The sequence below is a fragment of the Lactuca serriola genome, chromosome 7 (genome assembly GCF_051521515.1).
Source record: "Lactuca serriola cultivar US96UC23 chromosome 7, Lser_US96UC23_V15, whole genome shotgun sequence".
NCBI lineage: Eukaryota > Viridiplantae > Streptophyta > Magnoliopsida > Asterales > Asteraceae > Lactuca > Lactuca serriola.
In genome coordinates, this window is record NC_136414.1 from 80,968,751 (window position 1) to 80,991,251 (window position 22,501).

General features: G+C 35.2%; 1 protein-coding gene across 1 annotated transcript; it reads right to left on the reverse strand.

Moving 5' to 3' along the window:
• Positions 1–8,560: 8,560 nt before the first annotated feature.
• LOC145064767 (plant intracellular Ras-group-related LRR protein 6-like) lies at positions 8,561–10,990 on the reverse strand. The gene is made up of 3 exons (XM_079012146.1): positions 10,671–10,990; positions 9,481–9,650; positions 8,561–9,384 (listed from the first exon to the last, which is right to left on the reverse strand). Exons 1-3 carry the CDS (start codon positions 10,875–10,877, stop codon positions 8,706–8,708), a joined length of 1,056 nt encoding a protein of 351 aa, XP_078868272.1. The 5' UTR covers positions 10,878–10,990; the 3' UTR covers positions 8,561–8,705.
• Between the last annotated feature and the right edge of the window lie 11,511 nt (positions 10,991–22,501).

The following is a 22,501-nucleotide window of genomic DNA, read 5'->3' on the forward strand; positions in this document are numbered from 1 at the left end:
GTTTATTTTAGGAAAGATGCCTAAAATGTTTTATGTGCTAAATGATTTATGTTATAGCTATAAAAATGCCTTATATGTTGTTATTTGTTCGGATCTATGGTCTGTTGCCGACCGGATCTGGAAACCTTATGTGTTCAGGATTCTAAGCGTACGATTACGATATTAGAACTAGCATGTAACGTTTCAGAGTAATAAGTATATTTATACGTCTATCGTAAATAAGATCTTTCCTATCTTAAATTCTCGTCTTGGTACACCGAACGTCTGCTTGGGTGTAGAAAACAAGAGGAAGATGACAACCTGAGCCTAAGAATGTGATGGGTCATGCATCGGTCGTTGCGCCTGCACCCGAACCTATCACAATGGCAGAAGTTCAGGAAGTGATGTGGACCATGATAAACTGAGAAAATAGAGGAAAAGAGACGGCTTACGATACTGAATAATACCTATTAGAAGATATAATAAGAGAGGTATCTTGCCTTTAGAATACGTCTGATAAAATAGCAGCACGTCTATAGAAGTAGGGTACATCTGAATGTACACATTTGATTGGCGAGATGATAGAACGATTGATGTAATTCCTAAAGTTTTCCTATCATCTGGAATGTCCATCACCAACCGAGTTGAAGTAGAATTGATGATTGAAGATATGCATAGAAGAAGTCCTAGTAGAGTCTAGGGAAATTTTTATGATTATTTGGACACACTTGTATGTGTTAAATTGTTTCGTGATTTTAGGACCTGGGGACTGCGAGACAATACTTGGGACGAGTATGAGTAGGTGTGAAAGGTAGTAGATGCATATACTACCGGAAGCACATGACTCACGCTTGGATCAGGGAAAGTCACAAGGTTACCAAGAAACTAGTAATTGATACCGTTTTATTCAAGTATGTCGTTACCATCGTTTCGGTAATAACTAAGAAGATTGTTGTTATTTCCGACCCAAGTGGTCATATCAAACTGAGTCCGACTACAATGAGTATGTTACGTCGTTCAGGGAACCAAGTTCTATGTAGCATCTGACTTAAGCCAGAAGATTGAAGTGAGAGATAATCAAAACGATTAATAGATGTATCGCGCTTGTTGTTAAAGAAGTTAGTAGCTAAAAATGCTACATGTTAAAATGTGATTCTATCACAATAGAACATGAAGGAAAGTATATTCCATTCTGGAATTTGACTCTAAGAGACCTGAGTCTAAACGTGCATCACATGCTGATAGGTCATAATTTTGAGTCTAACTTGAGATAAAGAGCAGGTGCACGATCGAGTAACGCTTGCAGTCAATAAGTCTAAGAGATAGATGTCAAGGAATATAGAAGTTATAATTATTACCAAGGATAAGAGATGATGTATTGAGTCATTATACGAGCCCTGTTTCGTTGATGATTCCGGGACGTAATCATCCTAAGGGGGAGATAATTGTAATGCCCGTAGATCCGGGCTAGTCAATTTAGAGGCAATAAGTGTCAAAAATGACTTTTCGGCAAAATATTATTTAGAATAAATAATCTTAACCAAGTTGTAGTATATGTTACAAGGTTTCCATACATATAAAGACCGCCGAAATCCGAGTTATAACGAAGAAGTTACGACCCGTCGAAGTTTCGCGACGGAACCGACACGATACCGGGAAACGTAAATAGTGAATTTATGATAAAGAGACTTTTAGCCTTAGTAATCTAAATGAAAGTCGTAAAATATGTTAACCTGAGAACGTCCATAAAAAGAACCCCCAAATCTGACTTCGTATGAGGAAGTTATGATTTTTCGAAGTTTCGGCTTAGCGGTGTACAGCCCGAAGTTCGAGTATTAGATCGAGTGGTTTTTAGGTGACACAACCTAAAAGAGAATAGAAGATCTCGTTATTATTAGCGTAACGATAAAAAGACAGACGAAAATGGACATCGGATGAAAAAGTTATGAGATTTTAACGGACCAATCCTATCCCGGCCAGTTAAAAATATAACTTTAAAAATAAAGTCAAAACTAGCCGACGGAGTCTAAACGAAAGTTGTAGAGTACTTCTTCACCTACACGTGGATATAAATAACGTCAAAAACGGAGTTCGTATGAATGAGTTAAAAATTATAATAACATATTTACGTATTAAAATAAAGTATAAATCATATATACGTACACATATATATACATATGTATATATCATTAGAAAGGTATCGACGACGCGGTCATTATAAGACTAATGTTGAGTTCTTTCGACATTAGTTTAATACAAATATCATTAAATCTATTTAAAATAGTATTATAAAGGGTGTTTAGTTGTTTATATAACTATAAGGTCATTAAGTAATTATAGATGGTAGTTTTTGTAAATTCAATTACTATAAATAAGAGGCTTGGGCTCTCATATTTCTTGCACCATTCTCTTGATTCAAGAGTCTTTCTCTCCTTATCCCCTGAGCATTTCGGTCCCTCGTGATTCGACTTCTCTTTCTCTAGTTTTAGTATAGTAAGGTGAGCGCTGAAGCGCTGCACAAATCTTTCTTAGAAAGATTTAGCGATGAAGTTCTGCCCCTGCAGAGCCCGACTCCTAGCTAAAATCCCCTTGTAAGTAAGTTATGTTTACCCTATTTTAATATAGCCTATATTTAAAATTAATATTGTTATTATGAACTTATAATAAATATTTGAACTATTATTATGACTTATATAAGTGTCATTATAATATCTTTTTAACTACTCGTGGTACGGAGAATATGGTTTAAAGGGCCGCATAGGGTTGTTGGATTTCAGAAGTGCTATATGCCAAAATGGTCCTGCCTCCGGTGTTTTATGTCTGGCCCTTGTCCGTACATAGTGGTTGGAAAGTATTGTTTAAACGCTTATATAATAATAATAATAATAATAATAATAATAATAATAATAATAATAATAATAATAATAATAATAATAATTAGTCACGGTAAATATTAGACTAAAATCTAGTGGTAATAATACTAGGTTTCGTCGAAGGAAATTATTTTAAAGTAAACGAAGCGCTGTCCGAGTACCGAGTCACCACCTTCTCAGGTGAGTGCATAGTTACTTTCATCTTACACATAGATATGAAGTATTTTATATAAATTATGTGCTATGTGTGCATATTATCTGAATACTTGTTGTCTTTGCTGGATGAACGATTTTATACATGTTTTAAATGATTTAAAATGTATATGTATTTTATATCTACGATAATATTGGGGTAAAACATAGGTAGATGTCATAGATGGAATATGAGTTGGATGATGAGTTATAGACCACGAGGTGAGGGTGAGAGGTGGACGATGTGAGAAGCCTTTTCCCAAACGATGGCCCCGTCATTCAGCAGAATATGGATGACAACCACGAACTATTCTAGACAGTCCAGTGGAACACTAGCAGGCTCGCAACCTGTAGGTGTTGTGAACGATGTGTTCACCCGGTGTACTCTAAACGTTGGCGACCATGCAGACTTGGTGCCTAAACCTTGGCGATCATGCAGACTTGATGCCTAAACCCTGGCGACTGTGTAGACTTAGTGCTCATTGTGTAAACCTTGGCGATCATGCAGACTTGATGCCTAACCCCTGGCGACTATGCAGACCTAGTGCCTGTTTTGTAAACCGTGGCAACGATGGACTTCATGACGATTCCTTATTATGTTCCTTAGGAATAAATGAATGAGGAATAGCTGATTCTTAGGGTAGATACTTAAGAGTAAAGAAGATAATGAGGATGGGTAATTGGGTTGATTGTTTGATGTTTAAACATAATAAGTATATTATTGTGGGTTGAAAACCCAATGTACTCACCAGGTTTTCCAACCTGACCCACTCAGTTTATTTATATCGCAGGTGACGATGTGAAGTTACCTTACACTGAGAGATTAAGGAGATATAGATCACTAGTGATAATGAATGTAAGTTCTGTTTATGCATATGTTTCTGTATTGACGATGACATCCCAAATGTTTTAAAACGAATTAAAAAAATACTTTTCTTCGGAAATGCTTTGATAACGTATTTATCATGTTTTACTAGGAACAAATTCCGCAACATTTTTATTAAAAGAGGTACTCTGATTTTTATAAAGCATAAACAAAATCGGTCTTTTCTGGCCATGAAAATGGGGATGTCACAAGTTCGTAAGGAACTCGGCGAGTCCAGGGTTGAATATGTCTTCTTGCATGAAGAAGGAGTCGACGAGATCCAGGATGAACTTGCGAGTCAATTGAAGAAGGCCCGAATGTGTAAGAAGTAGAGCTCGACGAGTACGTGCAAGATTCGACGAGTAGGATCGAAGTCTTAGTGTTTTTAGGAATAGGGTAGTCGGCGAGTTGTGGGGTCAACTCGGCGAGTCGAGTCAACCAGACGTTGACTTTAACCTAGAGTTGACTTTTACTAAGGTGTTGACCTTGACTTTGGCTTTGACATGAGTAACCCTTATAGGGGTTAAGAATATGTAATGGTAAATTAAGGAAAGTTGTTGTGTTTAGGATTTGAGAGGAGTTGATCCCAACATCGAGTATAGTTCAGACTTCATGACATTGAGGCGAGTTACCTTCCAGTAGAAGTGGGTCTAAGGCCACAATGCCAGCCCACAAGTAAGAGCTTGTAGTTGGATGATTGTCTGTGTGATATATGTTTGGTGTGCCACTATCTGTTATGTTCTATGTTCCTGTATGCTATGATTCTACATGGTACTGGTAGGGGTGAAATAGTCTCCGATATTCGGTTGAAATAGACCGAAGGGGAGGCTAGCACCCAGATATGCTAGGCAGTTATCCGGTTGGAATAGACCGAAGGGGAGGCCAGCACCCAAATATGCTAGATTGTTATCCGGTTGAAATAGACCGATGGGAGGCTGGCACCCAAATATGACTGGTATTATGTGTTATGTATGGTATATGGTATGATGGGGGAACTCACTAAGCTTTGTGCTTACAGTTTATATTTTTGGTTTCAGGTACCTCTTCATCGAAGGGGAAGGAGCTGACACGGTAGCAGTGCATCACACACACACACACACACTATTTCTGCATTTTGAGATCCATGAGATTGTACTCTGATATTATTACTATTGATGATATGATTTTGAGACATGTGATTATGGTTTTATAGTTTTATATGATAGCGATGATGTTTTCCAGTAAACGGTTTTATAAATAACATAAATAAAAACAAAATTTTTGGTCTCGGAAAATTGGGATGTTACACTTGTTCTCTTGGAAATGATTTCCCTATTCCGTCTGAAGATGATCTTCCATATTCTGATCAAGGTGAAAATGTTTTCCCATCTTCGGGTAATAATGGAACCAGACATCATGCTTCTTCAGCTCTTCCACCTCCTCCTTAGTGACTCTCCTAGCATCACGTTTTCCTCAAGTTGAAAGATCGGAAATTAATCAAGCCCTATTGTCATGTAGACATCAAGATGGAAATTTTGTGAGTGTGCATGTTCTAAAAATGAAATCGTACATTGACAAGTTAGATAGAATAGGTGTCATTTTCCTAAGGGAGCAAGCCATTGATTTGGTTCTTCTTTCGCTTCCAAAGTCATATGATCAATTCATTGAGAACTTTTATATGAAGAATTTTGATGTGAACCTAATTGATCTGACCTAAATGTTGATAGTTGCTAAAGAAAAAAATGCTTAAAAGCACATCTGAAGCAGAGGTGCTTAAAGGGTCTGATTCCAATGTTCCCATGGACATTGACAATGGTGATAACGGTGGTACATACAAGATTTATCTTCCCAATGGAAAGGGGTCGTCCAAGATCAAAACGTTTGATCATATGGTAAAGAGAAAAGCTAGTTTTTGGATCATTCCATGTGTTAACCCCAAATAGTCCATTTATTTCTACTGCCAAAAGGGACATTGGTTGCAAAGCCGCCCAAAGTACCTGGATGATCTCAGAGATGGTAAGGTCAATTCGAATGACTCTACTTCAGGTACATCCATTATCTAACACCATTATTTTATAGGGTCCTCTTCATAGACTCTTAATATATGATGTGATAGTCGCATTTTGATGATATTGCATGATCTAAGAGAAAGAATGAAGCTTAAGCAAAGTGAGCTAAATTTGATCGTGAGAGATGTACTTTTTTCACATGGTTCGATGATCAGAATTTGGAGCTACTTTTAAGGAGTTAGTAGAACTTAATATATTTTTATTACTCTTAGGAGATGTCCAAAAACATAGTTTTTCATTTTACGGGTTGTAAGGACAAGTTCCAACTTTTCGTTTATTTTAAATAAAAGTGAAACTTTGGTTTATCTTGTTGCTTTATTTTATATTTCCTTGCAATTTTATTTATGAAAGTGTTGGTTATGTTTCTAATATTAGCAATATTAATAGTGCATTTGATTCTTATGATATCGTTTATGATATTATCATAATTAACCAAGTGAAAAGAATTCTCATCACTAAGTTTCAAATTGGACAGAAACTTGGAGTCATGCAATTCGAATAGTGTGATGAATGAGAATCTTGGTCATTGTAAAATTGTGACTAATTCATTGATCACATGTTTATGTGAGACAAGTGAAGGACTGATGGATCTAGTACATGTTGATATAGACTATTCAGATCTACCACAAAGGACAATAACTCTATTGATCATGATTTACTATACTTCAATAAATATGGTTGTATTTATGATCACTTATATCAACCTCAATGATCAATATCTAACCACTAACTAAACTAGGAAAGTATATGTTACCAAACTCATCAAACATTATAATATAGTTGTTAAAGAACTTAAGCACATAAGTCGTTAGCCCTGTCTCACATAATTGATTGTTTTGTAATTTAGGGTTTATAATCCTTGCTAGCGAAATTAAGAGTTCCACCACAGAAACCCTGTCAACCTTACTATTGATTTCATAACAACATTGTATCATGAACTCCAATACTATCTCGAGTTTTAAACAACCCTTCATGACTCATCTTACGTAAACATAATTACATACTAACAAAATAAGTATGCAGATACTTAGCTCATATAATAATCGTACCCTCACAAGTCGACCTTACAGACTTTATCTCTATGTCGAAATCCTCGCTTACCGATTTTGGTTTCGATATGCTAAAGAAACCATTGGAAGCCCCTTTCGAACTACTTATACTAGGTTGAAAAGCTGCATTCGTGTCGCGTTAAACCCTCGGACGCGTCGCATACCACATGTCGGGCTCTGAATTTGCTTCATGTCACTATATCATGCCACATATCCTACACCTTCACCACGTGTCCGATGACTCACACCTGTCGACGCGTCGCGCTACCGTCATGGATGCGTCACCACCATTCTCACTTTTGTTGACTTTATTGACTTTGATCTTACGTGTCGCATACCAGTATCCTATGCGCCACATTTTTTTCATGTCATTTAACTTTAACTAAACTGTCTCTTTCTCATCACAACAGACTACTACCACCAGACTAATTAATTATACAAACCATGTAGAATATCTATTTATTGTTTGTCTATTGTAATGATATTCTCATCATAATATCTTTTATGAAAACAGGTGTTATATAGATAGTTTTTTATGATTTATATTTATTATGCTTGTGGAGCATGTATGAGATAGATTTTAGATTTGTATTTCTTATTTGTGGTTGTTGGATTTGATGTTCCTTGTACAAATTTTTTCTCTGTAAGTTATATAGGAATAATACAAATTTTAATGATATTTTACCGTTTTTTTTTTAAAATGTGATTTTATTGACCGATTAGTAATGAAATTCGAAATTTGTCACAAAATGCCCGTCAGAAATCCGTCACAAAAAATCTGCCATTAATTACTGTCAGATACTTTTGTTGGTAAATCGTCGATAATTCAGTCAAAAATTTGTCAATATTAAAAACTATCAATAGTTTTTTTTGTCAGAAATCTGTAATAGAGTTTTCCAACCTAAAAGTGACGGATTTTGCCATCTTAAATTTCCCCTTATTGTGTTAGTGTGAAAGGTTTATTATACTACAACTAGGTGTAAGACCCGTGTATTACACGGGTTTATAAAAAAGAAAAGTTTAATATAAAATTATAAGTATTATATATTCTTTAAAGTAATAGTTTTAAATAAATACAAATGATATAATAAATAAAGTAAGTAATTTAATATATAATGTAGAAGATTTGAAAGATTGTAGAGCATTTATTATGAAATTTAATAGAATAATCTACCTTACATATATAAATCTCACAAAAATGTAGATTTTGAATTTAAGAAAATAAAAAATACAAGAAAATGGCAAGTGGAAAAAAATTAATACAAAAACTATTAAAAAATGACATGTGTCAAATTCAATATAAATATGACATTTGGCAAAATTGATTTTCATTTATTAAGGTAGATTTATTAAGGTAGATTTGTTTTAACTACGAGAAATAATCAAAGATACCACGTTGAAAAGAAAAATCCACACCTAAATGTACATGATTTCAAATTACAAAACTTTCAAAGATAAATCAATGAGAAAAAACTCCACACCACTCTTGTCAAACTCTACCAACCAGTATCACAACAATAATGTGAAACCTAACTCACAATATCCCCATAGTTAAAATAACGGTGCACGAGATTGAATCTAAGACCTTATTTATGTGCATGCAAGATCGTTTAACCACCTGACTAAAAAGACTTATTTTTAAGGTACTACTCCAACGATATTTGAGCACTAAAAAGAACCGATGGCCTCATAACTTTAATTATCTGGTAAAATAATTTTTTGGCGAGAAAATTCGTAGAGGCGAGAACATGCCCATGTCCATGCTCCTAAGTGAAGGAAGTCCATCAATCGTACGATAACCAGGCATCAAATACCCTTCTCTCTCTACTTGCGTCATACGAGAGGAATTAAAGGTGCCATATTTCTTTAGTTTTCCGAACCAAGACGTTTTCTTTGAAGAGTGCTGATGGGCTCCATTCATCTTCTCGCTCAAGTACTGTTTTATCTTATCTAACCCTAGCTCCACCACCTCCGGTGGCGGACACACCAAAGGGTTTCCTTCAACGTTGAGCTTCCGGAGACTTTTCAAGCAACCCATGGAGTCTGGCAAGATGCTAATCTTGTTGTAACTGATGTCCAATTCTACGAGGGAGATGAGGACACCTAAGGAGTAGGGTAAAGCGTCAAGGTATTGGAAGTTTTGACTGATATTGAGAATCTCAAGGTTGATTAGGTTTTCAAGGTCATCAGGGAGGGAGCGAAGGTGGTTCAGACGGGCATCAAGGTGGCGGAGGTTGGTTAAGTGGGAGGTTGATGATGGAAGGAAGGTCAACTTGTTCGAGTTAATTGATAGCTTCTTTAGGTTGACGAGTTCAAATCCAATGGTGTCTGGTAATTTGGTCAACTGGTTGAAATTTGCATTTATATCTTCCAATGCTCTGCAATTTGCCATAAAAACGTAAGCATAAAAACGAGTTCGACAAATCATTCGTATTGTAAGATTACACTAAAGAAAAGTTTTCCAGATCAGTAACCTGCAATTCTCAATGGTGATTGGGAGGGACTGAAGTTGGTTTCCTGATATGTTGAGGGTCTTGAGTTTTGACAAACAACCAATTGAATTTGGGAGTGTTTTAAGTTGATTCGAATGTACATCTAATACCTCTATATTTAGTAGCCTTGCTGTTAATGACTCTGGAATTACCTGTAAATACACCATCAAATATCATAATTTTTTTATCATATGCAAATATTATAAGTGATAGCCTTTAAACTTGCAACAAAAAGTCAACTTATTGGTATTATATATTTACACCAACATGGAGGCCAGCGAAATATAATATTGGAAATTTTATGTCAAATGTTCTGACACCAACACTTAAATATATTGTTTGGAAAAGTAGACTTTTTAATGCATTAAAAAACAAATATACACACATAATTTAACTCCATATATATATATATATATATATATATATATATATATATATATATATATATATATATATATATATATATATATATATATATATATATACTCAAATAACTATCCACGAAAATATTTTATGTGTATGTCTAAATGAACTTTTATTACCAAAGAAAGAAAAACCCAAATCTATATGTATAATTCTTTTATTTATATGAGAAGGAATAAATATTTTTGAAATTCAAAACAATATATATATATATATATATATATGCTTTGGATCCCATGACAAACAAAAATTATGTGAGAAATCTTGAGAAATGAATCAAATGCATGTTTTTTTGATTAACAAGTAAACGAATGATACAAAAATAAGATTATTCATAAAAAACTTCACCTGAAGTTCGGTGATTCATTTTTTTGGAGTATTCAATAAAATTGTTGGAAAGAATAATCATCGCTTGAGCCACTGAAAAAATGGTTTATCGATATGTTTTTTACCAATTTTTTCTAAATCATGTGTATTTTTATTTCATTTGATGATTAATTCACTTATTTCGTCAAAAAACATGTAAATTGTTAATATCTTTTGTTTCTGACCAAAATTTTTGTTTCTCACACACACACATATATATATATATATATATATATATATATATATATATATATATATATATATATATATATATATATATATATATAATTTTGTAGATTACATATAGTAAATAGCAGAAAACTCTATGTAATCCATAAATGTGAAAAAAGATAAAATTAAAAAGGTGAACTAAAAAAGGGTACCTGAAGGTTATTGTTGGAAATATCCAGTTTATAGACAAGCCCAAAATTGATATTAGTAGTTAATGGAAGAGTGTCCAGAGACATTCCACTAAAATCCACAACTTCTTGCATCCGTATTTCTCCTCCTTGTGAATTGCTTCTTCCAAAACGCTTTCTTTTTGGCTTTGAAAAGTCAACCTTCATTATCCCAAGCTCACAATCAACCATGATCGTGTATATATAGATATAGATGTTAGTATCTCTATGTATAACTGCACAAGCAGCACAGCGAATTTCAAGATTGTACACACCCAAAACTTGAGAGAGAGAGAGAGAGAGAGAGAGAGAGAGAGAGAGAGAGAGAGAGTGTGTGTGTGTGTGTGTGTTGAATGAAACTAAAGAGGAGAGATTGTGGTTAATTTAAAGGAAGGGGAGATAGGAGTGGGAGAGAGATAGGGATTGAGATCAGAGGGGTGTACGGGTGAAAGACAAAATTAGTACAACATTAGAACTATTAAATAATAAATTTACGAAAGTACGGTAGCAGTTATGTCGCTATGTGTAATATATAAAAGGTTTTTCATATAAAATTAGTGATATTGATTTAAAAATGTAATATATTTTTTGATTTGTATATATTTGGTTCTTTTTTTTTTTTTTTTTTTTTTTTTTTTTTTTTTTTTTTTAATAATATTTACTATTTGTACTTGTTGAATTGTATACATTCAGTCCTTATAACCGGTTAGTCCAGATTAACCGGAAAAAATGACTTAATATGGTAATATTTTTCTCATTTTGTACATATTTAATCTTTATTATCTGTGTACACATTTAGTCCTTAATATTTTTTTGTTTCAAAATAAGTATTTTTTGTTTTGTAATCATTCAATACTTATGAATGATTTCTTTAAGTTTTTCTCACGACATTTTACGTGGGACACTCATTGATGAGGTATTTGAGACTATTGATGCTTATGTCTATCCCGATCTCGACTGCTTTGTTGCGTATGTCTTGTAGTTTGACTTAGGTTTTGTGTTCTGAGCGTCGTAACTCCTTCATATGATATCAGATTTTAATGACCTTTATATCTATGTGTTCAATTTTTTGAGTCTACAACAACTTTTGTTAAAATTACTCCTGTTAAAATGTAATATATATTTTTTTGAAACGGAAAACTAACTAATCTACTCCTAAATATCACATATGTCTCCTAAGAGACCTGAACCCACGACCTCTCATTTGAGATATTCACTCCTTACCGTTAGGCCAAAAGACCTTTGATAAAATGTAATATATTTTTACTTACGATTTTATAAAAAAAAACATCCATACATGCATTCATAAAAAACGTATGGATATAAAGATCGTAAGTAAAAAGTATATTACTTTTTAACTGGAGAAATTTAAACGAAAGTTGTAGTAAACTAAAATATGAACGTATTGATATAAAGATGTTAAAATCCAAGATCGTATGAAGTTATGATGTTCAGAACAAATGACCTAAGCAACCAAGTAGTTGAGATCACGATGGACATAAGTATCAAAAGTCCTAAATGCCTCATTAATGATTGTTCCACGTAAGATGTCGTGAGAAAAACCTACAAAAAACCATTCATAAGTACTGAATGAGTATAAAAAAATGACTTATTTTGCAAATATATATATATATATATATATATATATATATATATATATATATATATTAAGGACTAAATGTGTACAAAAATTTTAAGGACTAAATGTGTACAAGGTAAATAATATATTACCTTATCATGCCATTTTTACCGGCTAACTTGCAGTAGCCGGTGATAAGGACTGAATGTGTACAGTTTAATAAGTTGAAGGGGGTAAATATGGACAAAAAAAGCTCAATGACCAAATGTGTAGAAATCGAAAAATATATTATCCTTTTAAGTCATTATTCCTATAAAATTATTTACCAAAGGTTTTGACAAAATTGTAAGAATGTTATTTATGGTTAGATGAAAATTGTCACTTTGGTCTAAATATGTTTAGATTGGTAACAGAGGTCCAAATGTTTCATTTTTTTGTAAGTTTGTTCCAATTTGGTTTGAAATTCTTTATAAATACGATTTTTCCCTTTATTATTTAATTTTTTATTTCATTTTATTACAACAATTAAAAATAATTAAAAATAAAACAAAAATAAAATACCCCCCCCCCCCTCTCTCTCTCTCTCTCTCTCCCTCTCTCTTGTAGGACAAGGAAAACAACACAAATTTTCACAAACACCCTCAACTCAAAATTTAAGAACCCCGATAAAAGTAGAAAACACCGATCAAAGTTTCACTCGTTGTAGATTTGAGAATCAAGTTTCCTTCATCTTCAAGCTCTATCAGAAATGGCAGACTGTGGACCAGTGTTGCTGGCAGTGATGCTGTTTGTGCTTCTAACTCCGATTAGGGTTTCGTCGTAGAAACACCGACGAACAACAGATTTTGGTGGAAGGTTGTCTCGGTGGTGATAATGGTTCTGGCTCAAACAGATGGTGGTGCAAATGATGGTGTTAGTCCAAACCTATTTGGACCAAAGTGACAATTCTCACCTAACCAGAGGGACCATTCTTACAAATTTGTCTAAAAGGTTTTTCTGGGTTCAAGTTTGGTTAAAAGACATACGTGGAATTTAAGTTGACTATATATATATATATATATATATATATATATATATATATATATATATATATATATATATATATATATATATATTATGAGTCTTATCCGATTAAAAATTGGGAGTACCACCAAAATTCTTTAATCTGAAAGTGATGTCATAATTTTAAGAATTTCCATGCCTTTTTGTGCCCCAAATTTCTAACAAAGATTAAACTATTTCTGTGAATGTGGAAAGTGGCGATTATGTTAAGGAAATGACAAGCAAGTTTGATAAGTTGGTGTAGTTTGAAGGCCAAGACTTTCGTAGATGGAAAAAGAAGATAAAGTTCCTCTTGACCACTCTGAAAGTGGTGTATGTTCTGAGTACACCCATGTCAGAATTTGCTGAAGATGAAACTTTGGATGAAACAAGGAGGATATCAAAGTGGGACAATGATGACTACATCTGTCGTGGTCATATTCTCAATGGTATTTATAACTCTCTTTTTGACATCTATCAAAATCTTGAATCTGCAAAAGAATTGTGGGATTCTCTTGAATCCAAGTACATAACGGAAGATGTTTCTAGTAAGAAGTTTCTGGTTGGTAGCTTTATGGGTTACAAGATGGTTTACTCCGGGCCTATTATGTAACAATTCCATGACATATTAAGGATCATGTGACAGTTTGCTCAACATAATCTGAAAATGGATGAAGCTATTTATGTGGCTGTTATCATTGATAAACTGCCCCCTTCCTGGAAGGATTTTAAACACAATCTGAAACATAAGAAAAAGTAATTGACTTTGACTCAACTTGGAGGCCATTTACGGATTGAAGATCCTTAAGGACTCATGTAACATCCTAAAAATACGGACCAAAAATTTCATTTTTGACATAGCAATTTATAAAACAATTTATAGAAAACATCCTCAAGTTATTTCATTTCATAAAACGCCATAAATCATAAGTCTCAAAATCATGTCATAACATAGTAACAATATCAGAGTATAAATACCAGGAATCTCATATGTGGAAATCATGTGTGTGTGTGCACTGCTACAATATCGGCTCCTTTCCCTTCGAAGAAGAAGGACCTGAAACAAAAACTGAAAACCATAAACACAAAGCTTAGTGAGTTCCCCCATCATACAACATACGATACAACATACATACTGTCTTACATATCCGGGTACTGGACTACCCCTTCGGTCTCTTTCAACCGGTAATTGCCTAGCATATCAGGGTGCTGGCCTACCTATTCGGTCCCGTCGACCGGTATCTAGCCTAGCATATCAGGGTGCTGGCCTACCCCTTCGGTCCTTTCGACTGGTACCTCGCTTAGCATATCAGGGTGCTGGCTTACCCCTTCAGTCCTTTCGACCAATACCGGGGACTATTTCACCCCTAATCTACCACATAGCATCCTAGTGCATAAACATATAATCATATACTGCCTAGCTTATACGGGTGCTGGCATACCCCTTCGACACTATCGGCCGATATTGGGGTCTATCCTACCCCTCCTACCACTGTCACATAACATCATAACACACTAGCACATAAAGTATAATAGATAGTGACATACCAAATAATTATCACAAAGACAATCATCTCTACTATGACTCTTACTAGTGGGCCGACATTGGTGCCTTCGACCCACTTCTACTGGAAGTTAACTCACCTTGATGTCATGAAGTAGTTGAACTGTCCTCAGCTCTGGGATCAACTCTCCTCAAACTCCTACACATAACATCTCTTTTAATTATTCTTTCATACTCATAACCCCTTTAAGGGTCAACTCTGGTCAATGGTTAAGTCAAAGGTAAACACTCTGGTCAAAGTCAACCTTCGGGTCCAAGTCAACATTCTAGTTGACTCAACTCGCTGAGTTGGTCCATCAACTCGTTGAGTTCCCAAGTCTATAAACTCTTGAGTCTCGATCCTACTTGTCAAGTTCTTCCATGAACTCGTCGAGTTCCTCTTCATACTGTTGGGATTTAGTGTTGTGTCATTATGTTTTATTTAATAATCCATTTATGTAAACGGGCTTGGGCTTGTCCACCCGTCTTTATTAATTAGGGTTATAGTATTTAAGGTGTATGCAAGCACCGTGTTTTATAACTTTGGAAATATTCTTGTAACCCTAATCACGCCTCTACAGTAGCAATTCTTAATCGAGTTCTTTTGAGGCTGTGGCTTATAATCATTAAGCATATTTTGAATCATTTTCTTGTTCTTGTTCATAATTTGTTTTGAATCTAATCGATATTTCAAGGATTAATATCCTAACAATTGGTATCAGAGCAGGAGACTGTGTAATCTATACGCATCTCTTCTATTTGTGAAGTCATTCGGGGTTTCTACTAATATTGGATCTGGTTTAGCCGTCATCACAGTTTCCTTGACGCTAATTTGTGATCTAAATGTTACCCTAAAACTACATCAGTTTACACGTCTGATTCTTAACAGATTTCAAAAGTTATATCATCATGCAACACGACTATTCTCACATCAACTCCATCAACCTTTCAAGCAACATTGGATCGACAACTAGGATCCCAATTCTTTTTCCCAATGAATATGAAGTATGGGCGCTTCATTTTGAAGATTACGTTTTTGGTCTTGAGGATAATGGATATCTGATATGGGAGGCCATCACTATTGGAGCATTTGTTCACATTGGAACCAGAAGACTTATTAAAACTCAATCTGACTACAACAAACTTCTTCTTGAAGTTAAAGATGTCCCTTAAGATGAGAAAGATAAACTGATCAACAATGTCAAGGCAATGAGAATCATTCGATTTGCTTTGCCTGCTGACACTTTTCGCTTGGTCAGTTCTTGTGACACGTCAAAAGCCATTTGGGATAGGCTTAAGGAACTCTACTCTACAGATGCAGATCTTGAGCACTTTACACAAACACTCCTGCTTTCAGAGTTTGGTGCCTTTACACAGAAGCCTGAAGAGAGTTTGAGTCAAACTTTCAATTGTTACAATCATCTTCTAAGTAGGATGATGAAACACGACATTGGACGTGATGTAATTGAACAAAAAGTCATGTTCATGAATGGGCTTAGATCTGAGTGGATGATGGTGGTGTCAACATTCAAGGCACATGAGCAGTTCAAGAATTATACCCTAGCAAAGCTTGTTGGAATCTTGAAGTCACATGAAAATGAGGTGACAAAAGAAGCAAAAGTTGTATCTAGGATGTGATCTTTGGCTCTCGTTGCGAAGGGCAAGAAAGTAGTAGAGGATGGTTCAGAGTCAGATCTTTCTGATTATGAGATTACAAATGAAGAGTATGCATTGATGGTGTCAAATCTGAATCAATTCGAAAAGAAGAAGTTTCCTTCCAACAAGAACTGAAACTAGCAGGAAAGCTACAGTTATGAGAAGGTAAAAGAGGAGAGTGCGAATAGCTCACAGAAAGAAGAGGAAAAGAAAGAAAAGAAGCTAACTGGTGACTCTGGCTATGATTGCAACTACTGTCATGGAAAAAACCACTTGGCCAAACAATGCATGCTGTGAAGGCTAAATGAGAAGAAGGAAGGAGAAGATGATGGGACATACTATCTCCAAAAGCTTGAGGAGATAAAGAAGAAAAAGAACTCTAATAATTCAATGCATGCTTTAATTGTGCAGGAAAAAGAAGCTGATGATGAATTTGGCAAAATGGAAGCCTTGCCCACTGATTCTGAAGATGAGGAGGTTCACAGGCCTACTCATAGGAGAAGTTTCGTTGCGAAAGAAGAGGATTCACATTCTGGAGGAAGATGTTTCATAGTGACAAGTGTCGTGTCACATATGCGAGGATACGCCACTGATAGTGGACGTGGAAGTGATAGCTGTTTTGCTGCAAAACCAGTTTTTGAGCAAATCAGCGAATGCGATTAGATGATTAACAAGGTAAACTCTATTCTTGAATCTCTTAATATACATGTGCCAAAATACGAAACTGAACTCAATGAGTTAAAATTCACATTTTTTAGTATCAGTAATAGTTTGAAACAAACTCGCTTGACAAATTCTAAATTAACCGATCAAATCAGTAGGGTTTCATCAAAGAGTGAGGAGAGACACATATGGATAGACAAGATTGAGTCTGATTTAGCTAAGTCTATGGGAGAGTTAATTTACTTACAAAGAGACAATTTAATGCTTTTGAAACAACGTTATATTTTTGTTTAATTGCAAAAAGGATTTATCTTAATACTACTTAATTGCATCTTGATTAAGAGATTGGTCAAAAACTCCATAAGATGATATTGCCATTCCTTGAATTAAAGGAGGATGAAATCGACGCTGATTGTTATAAGTGCGATTGCATCGTCTCATCTGACAAAACTTCGGAAGCTTACAGGATTGATCTGGACAAAATTGAATCATTTATTAAGTCCAAAGACCACAAGAACATGCTAAAACAGCTTTTGGACGACAATGACAAAAAGCAAGTTAAATCTGACACTGTGCAGAAGTTTGACTCATTGAGTACAAAGTTGAGTTCAAATAACAAACTTAATGTTGATAACACATCTGAATTTGACGATGACGTGAAATATCTGTAGAGGATGAGGTTGATTGCTCAAAGTTTGTTAAAAACAAACCTGCTGTTGCGAAAGTCCCAATTTCTGAAAATTCTGTTGAATTCACACATCTTTCTGAAAATAATCCAAATGTCTTAAAAGAAGTTGCGACTGTTTTTCCAAAAGTCCAAACTGTCCCTAACCAGGTCTTCAAAATCAATGGGGTAAACAAGGAACAAACAATTGAATTAACGTCCTTAGTTGAAGAAGACAACGCAGATGGATGTGATGAGTACTTTTGATCAACTCCTATCGATAATGCTAACGAAACAGTTGTTCTCTCAGAAAGGACCTCATGGAGAGTAAAAGGAAGATACGTTGCAGAACCTTTAAACAAGGTCAATTCTAGCTACGAGAAAGCAAGTTTCAGTGGAACTAAAAGTGTTCCTACCGACACATCTTTAGTACAAAACGAAACTTCAGCAAGAAAGCTAAGAACGAAAGCTAACATTCACAAGTCCCCAGAACAGTTCACAACACAAAAACATCAAAGGAACGCGAGATACAACAATATTCTCAAGGAAAGAAAACAATTATGGCAATCCAAAAATCCCAACTTCGTTCGCATTGAAAAACCTCTCAATCAAAATGCGAAAGTAGCATCAAATGTGAACCCAAAGAGGTCTTTGCAAACTCAGTTTCCCAGTCCACATGTGTCACACCCCAAAACCAAGAACGGCGGAAACGTTCTGGGGAGGAGGACGTCATGTACAGTATCACAACAATGAAAAGTAGTAAACAAGCAACAACATCGTCCATTGCATTAATAATATAATTTTAATACAAGTGTGTTATGAAAAATTATAATAGACACTAAAGTACAAATCAAAAAAGAAAGATGAGTCTTGATCGAGCTCCATCTTCTCTAAACCTTGCATCAGTACCTGTCTATGGTTGACCTGAGGATACAAGTTATTTTGAAAGAGAGTATCAGCTTTAAAGCTGGTGAGATCATAAGTATTTTAGTGTCTTAATTTGTATGTAAGTATTTGTATGTATATGAACTCTAGTATTGAAAATGTATATGAACTGTAGTATTGAAAATGTTTGTAAAACAACTGTAAACGTTTGAAAAACCCTAGAAATCCCTATGATTCCTACTATTATAAAAGAGAGTCTTCTACCAAGACCTAACTGCTCTGAATGTAGTCTTCTACTAAGACCTAACTGCTCTGAATGTATGTTTCTTGTAAAAGTGTGTAATTTTCCCAAGTGTAACTATCATTAACAAAATATAGTTTTTAGATTAAATGCTTAAGTGAAAAGATCACTAAATATATGTAAAGGGAAAATTAATGTAGTACTGTAGTGTAGTGCTATAAGAACTACTGCTGTACTAACTACCTTAAACAAGATTTATATTAAGGAATCATGTGATTAATTGTACCATATTATCGACTGGATAACAACGACAAATGTAGGTTGTAAAAAGGTATGACGTTAGGCACCCGCAGACCTACAGGTCCGGCTGTAGCTAGCAGCAAGGTGTAGGATAGTCAATCCAGTATAGATCTATACGCAAACTCACGCTCTCCCTCCAAGAGACTCTGGCTACAACTCGGGCCATGACATTTAAGGCATGCTCCGATACAGTGGATCACAATTATGTCAACGTATTCATGTATATGTAATGTACTAAACTGTTCTACGTGTGCTAGCTGTAATGTGTGTTCTCTCTCTCTATCTAGCAAGAATAGTAATGTACTGTAATGTTCTAGCTGTAATGTATGTGCTCTCTATCTAGCAAGTATAGTAATGTACTGTAATGTTCTAGCTGTAATGTATGTGCTCTCTATCTAGCAAGTATAGACTCATGAATGAACTGACTCATTGTATGATATCGCGTTCTAGTAATAGTTCTAGTATCTTCCTAAACTACCCCTATGGTAGTTTACTAGTAATCTAACTGGTACGTATGGACATGGATGTATACCCTTGCTACCCAAGGGCATTAGATGAACTGGAAGGACCTTTATGACTATATATGCACATATGATATATAACTAATATTTAAACACCCGATGTCCCACCAGATCACATCCAAATCGAGGAAAAGGAAATTGGGTGGATAGCCTTCCTAAGTCTTTTAAACATTTCTTATATATCTATACATATATAGGCATGCAATTGATAATATAAAAGCATGAAATAATTTTTGTAGGACCTTAGAACATAATTATTATTATCTAAGAAAAGATCGACTTGATGTCAATCTATAAAACGGTTTGAAGGCATGGGTTTGATAAAACAGATTAGTATAAAGAAACATTTGTTTGAAACACAATTGTAAATAAGTTTGAAATGTAACATACAGAGTAATATGTACAGTGTCATAAGGAGTTTTAAACACATAAAGTGTTTATGAAAAACATTTGAAGGAAACTGTTTGGTAAAACGGCTAATGAGTAGCCAATCATTTGAATGCTGCTTACTAATCACATGTGATTGACATAGTAACTAGCATGATTCTACTTGTATCCCCCATAAAACATTTAAAAACAGTTAAAACATTGATTAAGGGGTATGAACTCACCTATTGTGGGTGATACGGATGAACTGAAGAGGTAGGACTGCTAGGTGTCAAGTGAAGTCTTGAACACACTCTATGATCCTAGTTAACATATAATATCACATATATGTAACAAATTAGTCTAAAAACAACTAATAAACAAGTCAAGACACCCTAGGACATGCTAAACACCTTTATCAAGTGTTATTAGTCTCTAGGATTGCATCTAAGTGTTTGTAGGGGAAAGTTATTGTGTGTAGGGCTCAAGGAAAACTCCATAACGGAGTTCACGACCCTAATGACACTACTAAATGAGTTCACGATCGTAAACTCATGAGTTTACGGCCATGAGCTGATACTTATGTGTCCATTTGATGTTTGTTGCTCTATAAGGTCCTAAGAAGCATTTCTACTTAATGGCTTGGTCCATGGAAGAGTTTAGGGCATTATATAACTCCTTTTAGGAGTTCACGGCCTTGGGACCATATCCCTTGGAGATTACGGCCGTAATCTCCCTTGGGAGGGTGTTTGTGGTGTTTTCAAGTCCCTAATTTATCTAAGAATGAATCAAGGAAATTGTCCAAGGCTTTAGGAGTGATTAAAGCACCTTTTGGCCCTATTGTTTGGAGTTCACGGCCATGCAACTTCTTGGGCCCTGAACACCTTATTCTTGGTGTTCCGAAGGTGTTTTCTAGTCCTAAACACATTAGGGTACATGTCTAAATTAGTCTCTTGGCTTAAGGAAGGTTTTTAGGGTGTTTTGACACCTAAAAATGGAGTTCACGGCCCTAGAACTTCCTTGGCCGTGAAATCACTTCTATCCTTTGTTTCTAACTGATTTTGTGGTCTAAACATGTCATGGTAGTTCCTAGGTTGAGTTCCAAGGCTTTGAGGGACATTGGGCACACTTTGGCCCTTATAAAGGAGTTTACTCCCCACGGTGTTCTTGGGCGGTAAACTCTCGAATCTTGCTGTTTTGACATGGTTTTGATGTTATTAAACACAATATAAGCTATATAATACAACTAGATAGAAGTACTCATGATTTGGGATGAAAACCCGAAGATCCGTGAGAGAGAATTTGGCTTTTCTCTAGTTGGAAATGTAACTAATGAATTATTTTGGTTCAGATTTCTATATATAGTCCTGGGATTTTTTTTTGGCAGAAAATGTTTTTATTCCGGAATTGAACCCTAATATCCTAGAGTTTTGGAATAACAGTGTTGCACAGAACCCTAGTGCATCCACTCTCCTGATATCTCCTTAAGTGTAAATCCTGAAAAACTGTCAAACTTATACCCAAAGTCTGGAATTTCACTGTAACTGATCTAACTTCTATTGATTTGATATGGTTTGTACAGAATGGAAATTTTGGGTTGTCACATCATCTCCCTGTTAAAGGGAATTTCGTCCCGAAATTAGAGTTTAGGTAAGGAAGTAGGTATGAATGATAGAGTCATGAGGAGGAAACTTCCTAATCGATTGGTTCTAGCGCTCTTAAGTGAAATCGGGTTCTCGGTTGGTATCCCAACGAACCTTCACTAATGGGCGACGACGTTGCTTCGTCCGCTTGACTTCTCTGTCGAGGGTCACTACGGTTCTTTCACGAAGGCGAGGATCTCGTTATTCTTAATCTTGTCAAGTGGAATTACGAGAGTCCTGACGGAAAGGTACGGTTTCAAGATCGAGACGCGAAGGGTAAAATGTACGTTACTAAGTTCACAGAGTAGGTCTAGTTTGTGAGGTACAGGACCGATTTTGGTAAGAATATCGGAGGTCCTATCTATCTTGGATTTAGCTTTCCACGCTTTACGAAGCGTATTAAGCCATTCCCAGAGTGAGACTTCCTAAAGAATTTGGTATCTCACTTGGAATCCCCAAGGTTTCCTTTTCTTGCTCAACTTCCCAGTCAAGGGCCACCCCTTGCTGGGTCAAAGTCGCAAGGGTTTCTGTAATTTGAGATGAGTTCTGAATGAACTAAGACAATAGGTCTGTAAGACCTAGAATTTGGCGAATTCCTGTCGGTGTCTCTGGTGTCGACAAATTCTCAACGATTTTGATAAATTGAAAGAGTACTCAGGATTCCCACATCACTAATAGTGTGTCTTAGGAATCTGACTCTTAAATTTCAAAACT

Coding starts and splice junctions, on each gene's coding strand:
- LOC145064767 (XM_079012146.1), bottom strand. CDS start 10,877: ATGGTTGATTGTGAGCTTGGGATAATGAAGGTTGACTTTTCAAAGCCA. Junction 9,651..10,670: donor TTTCCAACAATAACCTTCAG/GTACCCTTTTTT, acceptor GTGTATTTACAG/GTAATTCCAGAGTCATTAAC. Junction 9,385..9,480: donor ATCACCATTGAGAATTGCAG/GTTACTGATCTG, acceptor GGCAAATTGCAG/AGCATTGGAAGATATAAATG.